At 42.1% G+C, this 17,326-nt stretch overlaps 1 protein-coding gene across 6 annotated transcripts in view; it reads left to right on the forward strand.

The window, feature by feature from the left end:
* Window positions 1–507: 507 nt before the first annotated feature.
* Window positions 508–17,326, forward strand: part of LOC118401096 (bile acid receptor) — a 32,238-nt gene continuing 15,419 nt past the window's right edge. The window contains exons 1-4 of one of the 6 annotated variants that reach the window (XM_035798322.2): window positions 508–675; window positions 4,159–4,342; window positions 9,170–9,547; window positions 14,807–14,947. In XM_035798322.2, coding sequence (XP_035654215.1) covers window positions 4,246–4,342; window positions 9,170–9,547; window positions 14,807–14,947 — 616 coding nt within the window. In that variant the 5' untranslated portion in view covers window positions 508–675; window positions 4,159–4,245. Of the gene's footprint in view, window positions 4,343–8,025; window positions 8,374–9,169; window positions 9,548–14,806; window positions 14,948–17,326 lie in introns of those variants that run through there. The other 5 variants (XM_035798321.2, XM_052474826.1, XM_035798320.2 and 2 more) reach the window with 5 other exon arrangements.

Here is a 17,326-nt window from a genome sequence, read left to right on the forward strand (position 1 = left end):
TCATATTTGGTTAAGTTTTCGACTAATGTGAATTTAACATGAAATCAACAAAAAATATCACCATGTCATTGGATTTAGGTTAAAAGTTGGGTGAAAAAAATACAAATTGCCCTTAAGTTGATTCATTTTTGCAAATCCAATCAGTTATCCGCGTTGATTCAAGGTCATCTCATAGATTTATTTGGTTGAAATGATTTGACTAGTTTTTGACCAATGGGTTGGCTCTCTGCTTGATCACTTGTGCCTTATCCAAGACCAAGTTGCCTGTGACTAATGTGTGTTAGCATGTGTGTGCATGTGTGTGTGTGTGTGTGCTTTTTTGGGGGGGGGGTTCTGGTCTGGTTTTCTCTGTGTTAGGGAGTACACATGGCTGCCAGATTGCTTTGCTGAATGAGGAGGATTTTGGGGAAATGGGAGGAGGTGGGAGGAGGGGGAAGAGGGGTAGTGCGTTCATGGAGAGGAATGGACAGCTTAATTAATAACCACTGTCCCCTTTCTCCATGACCCCAGCCAGTCACACATACTCTCCCTGCAACCCCAGACAGCCAGGAGCAGCTAGATGCTCATGAGCAAATATTGATGGTGCTGTACTTTACAATGTGGAGATCAGAGAGAGAGGGTGAAGGCTGGGACTAGACTGGACTTACACTGGGGAAATCAACAGGAAGGAATACGGTAAGAGCGAATGATAGAGAGGGACAGGTTGATTCTTTGTGTGGGCTGACAAACTGGCCTGGAGGCCCTTGTTGACATCTTCATGTGGGCTGTTGTTTAATCTCTGGGGAAATTAGCCCTGGCTAATTAATTAAAGCTATGTCAGGTGTGATTTATAAAACCAGTGGTTCACATGGTGATTTACCTCCTCTCTGCTCACTGCATGATGGTGTCAGTTAATGTGGCCATGGGTGCTGTTAGTCAGTAACATATTCAGGGAGACCATGGAAAAGTTTGGGGAAATCACTGTGTTCATTTTACTGTGATAACAGGGGAATAGACTAGCAACTCTCAAGGATCTCTTTAATTATGAATGTACTGCACAGGAACAGACCTCACTTAATACAGAATATAACCTAAAGGGAATACTCATCAAAATAATTGTTTTGGAATTGTTGTGTTGGGTACATTGTGGTTATGGTTACAGCAATAATGGAAACATCACATAACACAAGACAAGTCTGAGTCCATGTCAATACTTAAATCACATCTGAATATTTATTTTTAGGTCTGGAAGATAAACATCAATATCAGGAGTTTTTTGTGTAATTCCCCTTTAATTGTGAATCTAGCAGGTGAGGAATGTGTTGTCTGATGTGCCAGTCTAGTGATGGTTCTGTAATGCTGTTGCTCATTTCATGGCAAAGTTAGCAAATACCAAGTAATAGATCAAAATGATATACTTCCTGATGATATACTTCTTCCAGGTATGCCTACCTTACAGTAAACATTAAACTGAGAAAGTTTTGGGGAAATTACTGTCTGTCAACCCACAAGATGGTTATCACATCAGCTGGCCACACACAGAAATAAGTGAAAGAAATACATGCGCACCACACAGACATACAGGGGAAATATTGCTGGAAATGAATTGGCAGCTATTGTGTTAGGCTTGGCATTTTAAGCCAATAGTAGCTAACCGGGGGTAGGATAATGTCAGCGTTGCATTAATTAGATAGTAGCTGGGAACTTGCAGTGTCTAATACTTGTGAGATTTGTTAATGACAATTTGCAGTGGAACATGTGAAAATTGCATGTACTTTCAGAATTGTTTGGGGAGCTAATCATAGGTGGGCTGAGAGCTACTGGTAGCTTGCGATCAACCTGTTGGAGACCCTAGTTTAACAGGATTTTGCACTCCACACACAATTATATGTGAAGTCCCTCAGTCGAGCAGTGAATTTCGAACACAGATTCAACCACAAAGACCAGGGAGGTTTTCAAATGCCTTGCAAAGAAGGTTACCTATTGGTAGATGGTTAATAATAAAAAAAGGCAGACATTGAATATCCCTTTGAGTATGGTGAGGTTATTAATTACACTTTGGATGGTGCATCAATACACCCAGTCACTACAAAGATACAGGCGTCCTTCCTAACTCAGTTGCCGGAGTAGAAGGAAAACGCTCAGGGATTTCACCAAAGGGCAAAGGTGACTTTAAAACAGTTACAGAGCTTAATAGCTGTAATAGGAGAAGGCTGGAGGCTGGATCAACAACATTGTAGTTACTCCACAATACTAACCTAAATGACAACGTGAAAAGAAGGACTGTACAAAATAAAAATATTCCAAAACAAAAGCATCCTGTTCGCAATAAGTCAATAAAGTAAAACAGTAGAAATGTGGCAAAGACATTAACTTTATGTCTTGAATATAATTTTTATTTTATTAATTATTTAACCAGGCAAGTCAGTTCAGAACAAATTCTTATTTACAATGACGGACGATGCTGGGCCAAATCCAGACGATGCTGGGCGCCGCCCTATGGGACTCCCAATCACGACCGGTTGTGATACAGCCTGGATTCGAATCAGGGTGTCTGTAGTGACGCCAAAAGCACTGAGAGGCAGTGCCTTAGATCTCTGCGCCACTCGGGAGCCAAAAAATGTTATGTTTCGGGAAAATCCACTCTTCATATTTTCAAGCATGGTGGTGGCTGTGTCATATTATGGGTATGCTTGTCATCGGCAAGGCTAGGGAGTTTTTTTAGGATAAAAATAAATGGAATAGAGCTAAGCACAGGCAAAATCCTAAAGGAAAACCTGGTTCAGTCTGCTTTCCAACAGACACTGGGAGACAAATTCACCTTTCAGCAGGACAATAACCTAAAACACAAGGCAATATATACACTGGAGTTGCTTACCAAGACGATAGTTGAATGTTCCTGAGTGGCCTACAGTAGTTGCAGCTTACAAATATATGACAAGACTTGAAAATGGCTGGGTGAGGAAAACATTTTTGTAACCAATTTTGAATTCAGGCTGTAACACAACGTAGTCAAGGGGTATAAATACTGTAGCAGGTTGAAATTCGCTGCTCAACTGAGGGACCTTTGAGATAATTGTATGTGTGGGGTACATACTGTAGATGAGGTAGTCATTAAAAATCAGGCTAAACACTATTATTGCACGTAGAGTGAGTCAATTCAAGTCACTATGTGACTTGTTAAGCAAATGTTTACTCTTTAACTTAACAAAGGGGTTTGAATACTTACATTATTTATTCATCTGTAAAAATTCTGTAAAAACATCATTTCTGTCTGACATTATGGGGTATTTTGTGTAGGCGAGTGACATAAAATCTCAATTTCATCCAAATTCAGGCAGTAACACAATAAAATGTGGAGATCAAGTTTATAAGTAGCCGGCTGGGCTGATGAGACAGTGGATTGCGCAGTCAGATGGAACAGAGTAAATAGACATTTTAACATCATAGATTTAGCCGGTGGAAACTTGTGCAATAGACACCGGATGGAATGCGGTTTTAACCAATCAGAATTCAGGATTAGACCCACCAGTTGCATAAAATGTATTTTATCTGTACCTTGGCAGATTTAAACAGATTTCATCTGTAACTTGGCCACTCAGGTACATTCACTGTCTTATTGATAAGCAACACCAGTGTAGATTTGTGTTGTAGGTTATTGTCCTGCTGAAAGGTGAATTCCTCTCCCAGTCTCTCGTCTAAAGCAGACTGAAGCAGATTTTCCTCTAGGATTTTGCCTGTGTTTTGCTCCATCCATTTCTTTTTATAAAAGAAAAACTCTGCCTGTATTTGCTCATGTCAAGCATACACATACCAGGATGCTTGAAAATAAGGAGTCAGTTACTCAATGAAGTGTTGTGTTAGATTTGTCCCAAACACAAGGCTATGCATTTAATCCAAAAAGTGTATACATTTGTTGTGTTTTTTTGCAGTATTACTTTAGTGCCTTGTTGCATACAAGATGCATGTTTGGAATATTTTTATTCTGTACATATCCAGCAGGGCTTGGACTGTAACTGGTTAATCCCACTTTGTAAAACAATAGAATGTGAAGATATCCAAGGGGTCCGAAAACCTTTGCAAGGGCTAAAGTGTTGTCTGTGAGGTATTTAACAGGTAAGCTACTGTATCACAAAGCTGCTTAACAAAATGTTAAACTCACACTAACGTTATGTCTAGGTGTATCTTCGTTTCTTACAGGATTGGACTGGAAATAATTTACTTCCATCATCTTTATTCTGAGCTGAGGTCCATTCAGATTTGTGAATGAATGAGTGGGTGGGCCCCGAAGTAAATGTGGTGGGACCACTACAGATCCCACACAACGATGGATTCCCATTGTCCGAGAACTCACACTTCTTTGGTAAGCAACCTTCAGTGACGAGCCTGGACCCAGATCAGTACTGTATGTGCTTCATCTAACTCCTCCTACTATTTTCGTCAAGCAATACATAATATGCAGTGTATTATATACAGTTGAAGTCAGACGTTTGCATACACCTTAGCCAAATACATTTAAACTCAGTTTTCACAATTCCTGACATTTAATCCTCGTAAAAAGTTCCTGTTTTTGGTCAGTTAGGATCACCACTTTATTTTAAGAATGTGAAATGTCAGAATAATAGTAGAGAGAAATTATTGATTTCAGCTTTTATTTCTTTCATCACATTTCCAGTGGGTCAGAAGTTTACATACAATCAATTAGAATGTGGTTGCATTTCCATTGAATTGTTTAACTTGGGTCAAACGTTTTGGGTAGCCTTCCACAAGCTTCTCACAATAAGTTGGGTGAATTTTGGAACCATTCCTCCTGACAGAGCTGGTGTAACTGAGTCAGGTTTGTAGGCCTCCTTGCTCGCACACGCTTTTTCAGTTCTGCCCACAAATTTTCTATAGGATTGAGGTTAGAGCTTTGTGATGGCCACTCCAATACCTTGACTTTGTTGTCCTTAAGCCATTTTGCTACAACTTCAGAAGTATGCTTGGGGTCATTGTCCATTTGGAAGACCCATTTGCTACCAAGCTTTAACTTCCTGACTGATGTCTTGAGATGTTGCTTCAATATATCCGCATAATTTTCCATCCTCATGATGCCATCTATTTTGGAACGTGCAGCAGTCCCTCCTGCATCAAAACACCCCCACAACATGATGCTGCCATCCCCATGCTTCACGGTTGGGATGGTATTCTTTGGCTAGCAAGCATCCCCCTTTTTCCTCCAAACATAACAATGGGCATAATGGCCAAACAGTTCTATTTTTGTTTCATCAGATCAGAGGACATTTCTCCGAAAAGTACCATCTTTGTCCCCATGTGCAGTTGCAAACTGTAGTCTGGCTTTTTTATGGCGGTTTTGGAGCAGTGGCTTCTTCCTTGCTGATCGGCCTTTCAGGTTATGTCGATATAGGACTCGTTTTACTGTGGATATGGATACTTTTGTACCTGTTTCCTCCAGCATCTTCACAAGGTCCTTTGCTGTTGTTCTGGGATTGATTTGCACTTTTCGCACCAAAGTACATTAATCTCTAAGAGACAGAATGCGTCTCCTTCCTGAGCGGTATGACGGCTGCGTGGTCCCATTGTGTTTGTACTTGCGTACTATTGTTTGTACAGATGAACATGGTACCTTCGGGCATTTGGAAATTGCTCCCAAGGATGAACCAGACTTGTGGAGGTCTACATTTTTCTTTCTGAGGTCTTTGCTGATTTCTTTTGACTTTCCCATGATGTCAAGCTAAGAGGCACTGAGTTTGAAGGTAGGTCTTGAAATACATCCACAGGTACAGGACGGCAGAGTAGCCTAGTGGTGAGAGCGTTGGACTAGTAAGTTCATATCCCTGAGCTGACAAGGTACAAGTCTGTCATTCTGCTCCTGAACAGGCAGTTAACCCACTGTTCCTAGGCCATCATTGAAAATAAGAATTTGTTCTTAACTGACTTGCCTAGTTAAATAAAAGGTACAATTTTTAAAAACCACCTCCAATTGACTCAAATGATGTCAATTAACCTATCAGAAGCTTCTAAAGACATGACATCATTTTCAGGAATTTTCCAAGCTGTTTAACGGCACAGTCAACTTAGTGTATGTAAACTTCTGACCGACTGGAATTGTGATAGTGAATTATAAGTGAAATAATCTGTCTGTAAACAATTGTTGGAAAAATTGTGTGATGCACGAAGTAGATGTCCTAACCGACTTGCCAAAACTATAATTTCTTAACAAGAAATGTGTGTAGTGGTTGAAAAACAAGTTTTAATGACTCCAACCTAAGTGTATGTAAACTTCCGACTTCAACTGTAACAGTATATGCACAATGCAATGGCGATTTTTTTCCCCCCTTGGTGGGGCAAATGCTTCTTTTTTTATGCATGCCAGCAAAGCCACTACACAACACTAAACAATACATTAATTGCACTATAACGGTGGCAAACAGTGCCCACAAACTGTTAGGCCCTACATAAGGCAGTCCCAACAGCAGAACTTTCTTTTCAGCACCATGGAGTGAATCCTTACCACCGCTACACCTGGTTATCAACGGAGCCTCGTCTGGCAGGGAAACAGTTCATTCAGCCTCATTTACTGCCTTTTTAAAAAAAATATAGCTGATATGGCTGACTTGCTTAAACAAATATAGTTTCTACTGACAATTGAGATGTACAAAGGATAAATAAAGGGGGCCTATAAGCAGACAATGAGAGCTCATACAATATTCAATGATGACATTTCTCTAAACCAGGCTATAGGCTACATGTGCACCACCAAGTCAGAACAGTAGGCTAAGTTATGAGGAGGAAAGGGACCAAATTATTAGGGTGAGACACATGGGCTATTACTACACGATATACTCTTAGTATTACTTTCTTAGCTAGAGTATACATATCTCCCTGGCATATTACATCATTTTTGCAGCAGCATACAATACATTTTTGGACTCACCTTGTTGTGCTGTGCTGTCCTTCGTCGGCAAATTTAGTCATCAAACTTTGTCATCATTTCTCTGGATACTTGGTGCTTTCTAGACATTTGGGAACTCAGAAAGAAACAAGGTCGAATCCTGACTTCAGTGATCTTCAGGTTGAAGCTCTAAAAAGAGGCCAGAGTTCCCGACTTGGAATTCTGAGTTGGATGACAGTTCAAAACGTATTTTCTCAGTAAGATGTTGTCTTGAACACACTGACGTCTGAGATTTCCCAGTTCCGAGTTTACAGTTGTTTTAAACGTGGCAGAAGTTATGCTGGATTAACAGCATGGCCAATGTATTCAACCTTTAATGGCCAATGGTGTTGCATGTGAATGTTTATCCTTTTAACCTTGGAAAAGAGACCCTTAGTCTTAGACTTGGGACCATACAGCCACTCCACTGAACAGCAGGCTTGTGATTGCTTTGCAAGCTTGCCGTTAGCCACTGATTCCTTCCAAACCACTCATTGTTGAATTTGTGATTTCCAACTGTTGTATAATGTTTATGTCCAATGGCCGATGAGCACCGATCTGTTTTATCTATCATTTCTGTTGATATGACAAGGATTGAAAAGGATTTGCCAGTCGATTGTCAACTTGATTCATGATGATGACTGCTTGTCTATCTTGCAAGCTCAGCTTTTGAAAGAATGATGTTGACATGATCAGTCCAATCAAAGCTACGGTAGATATAACATGATTTAATGTCATTTTATCTGTGGCCAATTAACTTGAGCCTTCTTGGATGGGCACTTCTAATGTATATCTATGGCAGCAACCAAGAGGCTTGAATTTTCGAGCTCTCCCTGTAGATTTTGCGGTGACGCAGTGTCCACATGAGTGATAGAACTCTGAGCCAATCACGGTGCAACTAGAGTATATTACTAACCCCTATGCTCTGTATTTTCCACTGGCCCATCACCACCACAGAAAGCACTAAGCTAGGCTAAAACACCTGCATTTTGGAGCTGCCTGTCAAGAATGGAAAAAAGAGACCATATTTGTATGCAACTTTATTAAATCAAAGATTTGCATAACCTGCCATGCGCAATGCGGGTCAACACTGTACATATGGCATAGCAATGATTGTTAGGAGAGTTGGAACATGCAGATCTGGGATCAGGCGATCCAGTGGCCAGCTCTGACACACTTTTACACCTCAGGCAGTAGCAGCCAGTCACACAAGCCAGATGTCAAAGTGACTTTACACATTACGGAACCAACTACCTGTAATGATGGGCAGAAATGTCTGTCAGGTTAATAAGTAGCCATGGCAACCTTTGCTCCCATTTGGCACTCCTAAGTCAGACCTCAAACAAGCACCAAGGTGTTCTGTTCTAGGACTCCTGTACCGAATTATTCTGGAGAAGTTCCATTGACAAAGATATTAGAGGAAGGTATGCTGAGGTAGAAGAAGGTAGAAGAAGTAAAAGGTAAGAGTAGAGCCGCAGAGGGGGATTACTTTTCAGGTGGTCCGAGAAAGAGAGAAAGACCTGGGTGTGCTGGGTCACCCTGAGATGGCCATGGTCTAGATTAGAACAAATCTTCAGGTCAGAATCTCATGCCTGTCGATCGTATTGTGTCAGCTTGGATTATGTGTATTATAAAATGAGTTTGGATAAACTCAATCCTATAGAACTGTACGGCTACATTCCAGCAGCTTTTTTTGTGTTCCAGTATTTCCTTTTACCTTAATGTATTTGAATGAATAAAAGTGAAATGAAATCCAATGCTAGCTGACCTTCAAGGATTCATGACCACATAATATAAATATCATTATTATAATGTATGACACTGATGATAAAGCATTGTGAAATATCAATATATGTAAAACGTAAATAAGATAAGTACTATTATCTCTTTGGAAAATAGCTGGAAAGCTCAAGCCGTCCCGTCAATCTGCTGTGACAGTGTGTTCTGTAAGAGTGTGAGGTTATTTATGCCTGGGTTTATGTAAGTTACTATCCCCTGTTATGTTAATGTTTAAATACTCAGATTAAGTCACTATCTAATACTACTGTAACAGATGGAAAGTGATTTTGACAGTCGTACTACACTATCCTTGGGAAAGCACAGGAGTTATTGGCTTGTGAAATGTGTAGCTATTGTGGATTTTCTGAACCATGCTGAAGCCAAGCTGACTTTTTAGTTGGCTAAAGAAACTTTAGCCAACACTTCTAATCAGTGATACGATAAGTTCATCTATGCGTCTTTCTTTTCTCCTCTCAGATATTCTGGCAGATCAAGGGAGCCCTCTGCTCCAGGACCAAGAGGTCTTATCCTTCACCAACTATCCCAGCATGCAATACCCCTCGGTGGAGCCCACCATGTCCTCCCCTCCATACTACTCCAATCAGAATTACTATCCCCAATACAGCGTTGATGAGTGGTACTCACCCACAGAGATGTATGAACTGAGGAAAGAACCCCTGGAGGGTAGCTACGATGTTGAAATGGAAGAGGCATCCGCCATAGTGCCTGCGGTGTGCAAGAGGACCAGGCACACTTCCCACGCAGGCAGGGTCAAAGGGGAGGAGCTGTGTGTGGTGTGTGGGGACAAGGCATCTGGGTACCACTATAACGCTCTCACCTGTGAGGGGTGTAAAGGTAATTGCAGTGGTTAATTGTGCTACATCTTTATCATAGCTGTAGACATTGAAGTGTTACGGACTACAGGTCTTCACCGTCTTCCACAACATAGATCCAAATAAGAGCATCTTCTACATTCAACACTTGAGAAACCACTCTATGGATGGGCTCACTTCTTCTAAAAGCCTGTGTTGATCACTTCTGGTTTTGCTCTGTAGCTATTGCTAGAACAGTATCGTAATCTGAATATATATTTTTATTTTTTTATTTTTTTATTTCACCTTTATTTAACCAGGTAGGCTAGTTGAGAACAAGTTCTCATTTGCAACTGCGACCTGGCCAAGATAAAGCATAGCAGTGTGAGCAGACAACACAGAGTTACACATGGAGTAAACAATTAACAAGTCAATAACACAGTAGAAAAAAAGGGGAGTCTATATACAATGTGTGCAAAAGGCATGAGGAGGTAGGCAAATAATTACAATATTGCAGATTAACACTGGAGTGATAAATGATCATGTACAGGTAGAGATATTGGTGTGCAAAAGAGCAGAAAAGTAAATAAATAAAAACTGTGGGGATGAGGTAGGTGAAAATGGGTGGGCTATTTACCAATAGGTTATGTACAGCTGCAGCGATCGGTTAGTTGCTCGGATAGCTGATGTTTGAAGTTGGTGAGGGAGATAAAAGTCTCCAACTTCAGCGATTTTTGCAATTCGTTCCAGTCACAGGCAGCAGAGTACTGGAACTAAAGGCGGCCGAATGAGGTGTTGGCTTTAGGGATGATCAGTGAGATACACCTGCTGGAGCGCGTGCTACGGATGGGTGTAGCCATCGTGACCAGTGAACTGAGATAAGGCGGAGCTTTACCTAGCATGGCCTTGTAGATGACCTGGAGCCAGTGGGTCTGGCGACGAATATGTAGCGAGGGCCAGCCGACTAGAGCATACAAGTCGCAGTGGTGGGTAGTATAAGGTGCTTTAGTGACAAAACGGATGGCACTGTGATAAACTGCATCCAGTTTGCTGAGTAGAGTGTTGGAAGCGATTTTGTAGATGACATCGCCGAAGTTGAGGATCGGTAGGATAGTCAGTTTTATTAGGGTAAGCTTGGCAGCGTGAGTGAAGGAGGCTTTGTTGCGGAATAGGAAGCCGACTCTTGATTTGATTTTCGATTGGAGATGTTTGATATGGGTCTGGAAGGAGAGTTTGCAGTCTAGCCAGACACCTAGGTACTTATAGGTGTCCACATATTCAAGGTTGGAACCATCCAGTGTGGTGATGCTAGTCAGGCATGCGGGTGCAGGCAGCGATCGGTTGAAAAGCATGCATTTGGTTTTACTAGCGTTTAAGAGCAGTTGGAGGGCACGGAAGGAGTGTTGTATGGCATTGAAGCTCGTTTGGGGGTTAGATAGCACAGTGTCCAATGACGGGCCGAAAGTATATAGAATGGTGTCGTCTGCGTAGAGGTGGATCAGGGAATCGCCCGCAGCAAGACCAACATCATTGATATATACAGAGAAAAGAGTCGGCCCGAGAATTGAACCCTGTGGCACCCCCATAGAGACTGCCAGAGGACCGGACAGCATGCCCTCCGATTTGACACACTGAACTCTGCAAAGTCTGCAAAGTAATTGGTGAACCAGGCAAGGCAGTCATCCGAAAAACCGAGGCTACTGAGTCTGCCGATAAGAATCTGGTGATTGACAGAGTCGAAAGCCTTGGCAAGGTCGATGAAGACGGCTGCACAGTACTGTCTTTTATCGATGGCGGTTATGATGTCGTTTAGTACCTTGAGTGTGGCTGAGGTGCACCCGTGACTGGCTCGGAAACCAGATTGCATAGCGGAGAAGGTACAGTGGGATTCGAGATGGTCAGTGACCTGTTTGTTGACTTGGCTTTCGAAGTCCTTAGATAGGCAGGGCAGAATGGATATAGGTCTGTAACAGTTTGGGTCCAGGGTGTCTCCCCCTTTGAAGAGGGGAATGACTGCAGAAGCTTTCCAATCATTGGTGATCTCAGACGATATGAAAGAGAGGTTGAACAGGCTGGTAATAGGGTTTGCGACAATGGCGGTGGATAGTTTCAGAAATAGAGGGTCCAGATTGTCAAGCCCAGCTGATTTATACGGGTCCGGGTTTTGCAGCTCTTTCAGAACATCTGTTATCTGGATTTGGGTAAAGGAGAACCTGGAGAGGCTTGGGCGAGGAGCTGCGGGGGGGAGCTGTTGACCGAGGTAGGAGTAGCCAGGCGGAAGGCATAGCCAGCCATTGAGAAATGCTTGTTGAAGTTTTCGATAATCATGGATTTGTCGGTGGTGACCGTGTTCCCTAGCCTCAGTGCAGTGGGCAGCTGGGAGGAGGTGCTCTTGTTCTCCATGGACTTCACAGTGTCCCAGAACTTTTTGGAGTTGGAGCTACAGGATGCAAACTTCTGCCTGAAGAAGCTGGCCTTAGCTTTCCTGACTGACTGCATGTATTGGTTCCTGACTTCCCTGAACTGTTGCATATCGCGGGGACTGTTCGATGCTATTGCAGTCCGCCACAGGATGTTTTTGTGCTGGTCGAGGGCAGTCAGGTCTGGAGTGAACCAAGGGCTGTATCTGTTCTTAGTTCTGCATTTTTTGAACAGAGCATGCTTATCTAAAATGGTGAGGAAGTTACTCTTAAAGAATGACCAGGCATCCTCAACTGACGGGATGAGGTCAATGTCCTTCCAGGATACCCGGGCCAGGTCGATTAGAAAGGCCTGCTCACAGAAGTGTTTTAGGGAGCGTTTGACAGTGATGAGGGGTGGTCGTTTGACTGCGGCACCGTAGCGGATACAGGCAATGAGGCAGTGGTCGCTGAGATCCTGGTTGAAGACAGCGGAGGTGTATTTGGAGGGCCAGTTGGTCAGGATGACGTCTATGAGGGTGACCTTGCTTACAGAGTTAGGGTTGTACCTGGTGGGTTCCTTGATGATTTGTGTGAGATTGAGGGCATTGAGCTTAGATTGTAGGACTGCCGGGGTGTTAAGCATATCCCAGTTTAGGTCACCTAACAGAACAAACTCTGAAGCTAGATGGGGGGCAATCAATTCACAAATGGTGTCCAGGGCACAGCTGGGAGCTGAGGGGGGTCGGTAGCAGGCGGCAACAGTGAGAGACTTATTTCTGGAGAGAGTAATTTTCAGAATTAGTAGTTCGAACTGTTTGGGTATGGACCTGGAAAGTATGACATTACTTTGCAGGCTATCTCTGCAGTAGACTGTAGTTGGGATATTCTAGTAGTTGGGATATTCTATAATGTAATATGATGTCTACAGAGTAGACCACTGGTATGACAAACATCCAGAAGGTGATCAGTATGATATTTCGTCATGACGAGGATGAATGAATGAACTGTCTCTGGACTCAGTGTCAGGAGTAAGCAGCATGACTTTACTGAACGTCTCCATGTAAAAATGACGAGCTCAGTGACACCCAACATGAAGAATCACAACAACACCTCCCTCACCTTCTAAATGATAGCATTTCTACTCTATTTCTTGTAAATCCTCAGGTGAATGGATGTTATGGTTGCGGTCACTGGGCTCTTCTGCCTCGTATCTGAGTGTAGGTTTGAGGTTTGGTTGTCTCTAGTCGGTTCACCCTCCGGATATAACTCCCTCTACGCGTTCCATTCTATAATGGCGTAGGGAACCAGGAGCTAAGCAATGTTAATGTGTGTCGTTGTACTCATCTCCTTGCACTTGAATGTCTAGTTACCTGTTCCAAGCTATCGAGTGTGTGCCCACTGTATGGAACCAGTCCAATAAGGCTCTTAGGGGGCATCTTTCTCACACTGGTAATTAGTGTAAAAATAAAATAAAATGTTATTGGGCTGTATACATATGTTGCAGATGTTACTGCGGGTGTAGAAAAATGCTGATGTTTCGAGCTACAACAGTGCAATAATACCTAACAATACAAAACAATACACGCAAATCCCAAAAATGTATAAAATAATTAAGAAATAAAGAAATATTAGAATGAGCAATGTCAGACTACGCAATATAAATATATACAGTGCATTCGGAAAGTATTCAGACCCCTTCACTTTTTGCACATTTTGTTATGTTACAGCCTTATGCTAAAATGGATGCAATTAGACATTTTTCTCATCAATCTACACAAAATAACCCATAAATACTTTGACATAACTATTCAGACCCTTTGCTCTGAGACTCGAAATTGAGCTCAGGTGCATCCTGTTTCCATTGGTCATCCTTGATATGTTTCTACAACTTGAATGGAATCCACCTGTGGTAAATTCAATTGATTGGACATGATTTGGAAAAGCACAAACCTGTCTATATAACGTCCCACAGTTGACAGTGCATGTCAGACCAAAAACCAAGCCATGGGGGTCGAAGGACTTGTCCGTAGAGCTCCGAGACAGGATAGTGTCGAGGCACAGATCTGGGGAAGGCTAACAAAACCTGTCTGTAGCATTTAAGGTCCCCAAGAACACATTGGCCTCCATCATTCTTAAGCGGAAGAAGTTTGGAACCACCAAGACTCTGAAGTTCAGGGCAGGATACTGGGCGGAGTCCGGCTAGTGGTGACTATTTAACAGTCTGATGGCCTGGAGAACTGTGTTTTCCTTGGAGCGGGTGAATGCATCGGTGTCCATGACGTGGCTAGTTTTCCCTTTATAATCCATGATTGTCTGGAGTCGCTGCCACATACGTCTCGTGTCTGAGCAGTTGAATTGCCTGTTTGGTTGCCTTACGGAGGACATAGCTGGACTGTACACTGTGTGGCCCTTTTGAAAGGGGTTCATGTTAATGGTTTGAAGCACCCATTGGGAATAGGTCAAGACCAAGGGCATAGATCAGCCACAAACCAATGCCATCACTCCATTAGCGGTTTTATTTAAGGGAGATCCAAGGCACGGTCCACCTCTACCACATACAGATCCTAATTCAACCTATATTTTACAGGAAAATAATCCAGCGACAGGTTTGAACATTAATCCATAATGTTGCTTGATCGGTGGTTAGGTTATATAGTTGGGCAAAAGTAGGCTACATGTAAAGTGCAATACAGTAAATATAACTGTGTTTTTGTGGGTTTTCAGTGAATTTAATTAAATCACAAGCTCATCTCCAAATTCTCGGCAACAAAAGAGTGATCAAATTAAGATCCTGCATCTGTAGTGGTGTTATTTGCTTTACAGTACATAATACCACTAGTATTTCATCATATGACCAAAGACTGAGGTCACTGGGTAATTGTTCTGATTACTGCCTTTAGGCTTCTTCAGACGGAGCATCACAAAGAACGCTGTGTACAAGTGCAAGAGTAAAGGGACCTGTGAGATGGACATGTACATGCGCAGGAAGTGCCAGGAGTGTCGTCTCCGGAAGTGCAAGGAGATGGGCATGCTGGCAGAATGTGAGTATATCAGCACTCACGCCAACAGCTGTTGGCATCTCTCCATTTATCATCATGGGATACTGCACCTATTATGTCACACTTGATGGTACAGTCTGTGAGGTACTGGTATTATTGATAAGGAAAGGGACCAAGAGTCAAGGGAAACCATAAAGCATCATTACTGAAAGATTCAACAAGAAAGGTGGTCTTGACATTTGAAGGAACCCCCATGTTTCTTCACTCTTGATGGCCTTTACTCCAGAATCCATGTAGGTGCAGATGCATAGATCTGCTATTGCATTGCTAAGCATATTGCGATTTGTTATGTGCAACAGATTATCTTGCCAATGACAGGAAATTAATTTGGTGATAACACCAGCTCTTTGATTTACTACTATGTGCATTTATTGCTTGAGAGACTACACTGCAGGTTTTAATAACGCATGATACATTGTACCATAGTACCTGCCCGTACAAAAATTAATATTCAACCACTTTCTTTTAATTCAACTGAAGCACTGGCAGATCTCAGAGGACCTTTAAGAAGAAGTGCACCTGCTACTTCCCAATATAACAAATTGCAGGGCATATCTTCAATAGTATTGCATTTTACCACTCATGTATCCAAACAGTCACTCACTCTCGGTATATGATTCAGATTGACATGTGTCTAGCTGTGAGCCTGACTATCTATTCAGACTGTATGATATCATCATAATGTTCTTCCAATGCGCTGGGGACATTCTCAGATCATAGCAGAGAACTCTCATTTTGGATTCTGACACGACTGCTTTGAATTTCACTGAGGGACAGTTGTGTCATACCGCTCACAACAGAAAGGTCTCACCATTGTTGCTATTCAAGGGAGGGAGAGGCAGAGAGAGAGTCAACTGGAAGATAAGGTATTTTTGCAGAAACAAAAGAAGAATGGGGAAAATAAGGTGTAAATCTTGATCAAAAAGACATGGTCATGATGAAATCTTTGTGTCCTTCCCTCTATCCTAATCCTACCACTAAGGAGACCCAATTGGTGGGTGTATTTGGAGTATCAGGCAAGGGGAGCAGGAGGACGGAGTTCTCCATTAACATACTCGCTGCATAAAATACAGGAGTTGTATAATTAAGGAATAAGGCATGAGCGGGTGTGGTATATGGCCAATATACCATGGCTAAGGGCTGTTCTTATGTACCGTACAATGCAGAGTGCCTGGATACAGTCCTCAGCCGTGGTATATTGGACATACTGTATACTGTACCACAAACTGTTTACCAACGTAACATTTTTTGGTTTGTTTGTGGTGCAGGGAGTCAGCTGTTTGTTCACCCACACCTGCGCACAATTGCTAATAAGCCATCCACAACCGTCCGACTATATGTGAAAAAGTGAAAATCTGAGGTTTGCACCCGACCCTAAACCGCAAATATAGAAAATGTGCTGTGGGCTACAGTCAAAGACAGCAGAACAATATTTTGACAGGGGTGCATGATTTTTGGGCCTGATTTAGATATGCTTCTGCTTTGGTAGGCAACTTGTCTATAATTAGATGCATGCAGCTTCTCTTCTGTCATTATATGTTGCCCTAGAAGACTAAATAAACCCTTGTTCACCAGAATAATGTAAAAACGCTAGAATGAATGCTTCAATTTATTTGACATCGGTAAAGTTTTCTCTCTCATCTTCTTTCGCTGAGAAAATATGTTTAGGGGCCCGGGAGAAAATGCAATAACTAAAAAAATACTGGAAAGATTTTCTGTGCAAAATTTGCAGATGACATCAGTTTGACGGGTTGTAAGGAAATAGAAAGCTGTGAAAACGACCCAACATGTTTCTGATAAGATTTCAGTTCGGCATGGATGCATATTTTATGTGGTTGAAATACTATCAGCTTTTATGATGCTGATAAAGATATAGATACCATCTGCAGAGGTGCTAACTGAGCATTCACATTCTCTCAAGATGCTGAAAGAAATGAATCAGATTTCTCCACTCCTGTTCACGAGTCAAAATTTGGCATACATTTGGTGTATCATTTTACAGCAAGAACTGTTTAATTCTGCTGGAGTTCATATTAAGGCTATGTGAGGGGTTATAGACCTATAGTCAGTGTCCAGATCTCAGTTTCCATTTAACCCATCTGAACAGTAGGCTACAGTTCCCTTGACGTACTATAGGCCGATTGGAAGTCCCTGTCTTGTGACTGTTAAATTTGTATAGCGCCTCACAATCAACACACATAATATTGCAGCACTGCTATCATCCTCTTACCACTTCACCAAACCATTACTTTTCTGGTCCTCCTTTCTCTTTATTTTAAACTGTCCTTTCGCAGCTTATCTCTTATTGAATTAAACTCCAACATTGTCATTTTTGCCTCCGTGGATTGATGTTCAGTTTTT

The sequence above is a fragment of the Oncorhynchus keta genome, chromosome 22 (assembly GCF_023373465.1).
Source record: "Oncorhynchus keta strain PuntledgeMale-10-30-2019 chromosome 22, Oket_V2, whole genome shotgun sequence".
NCBI lineage: Eukaryota > Metazoa > Chordata > Actinopteri > Salmoniformes > Salmonidae > Oncorhynchus > Oncorhynchus keta.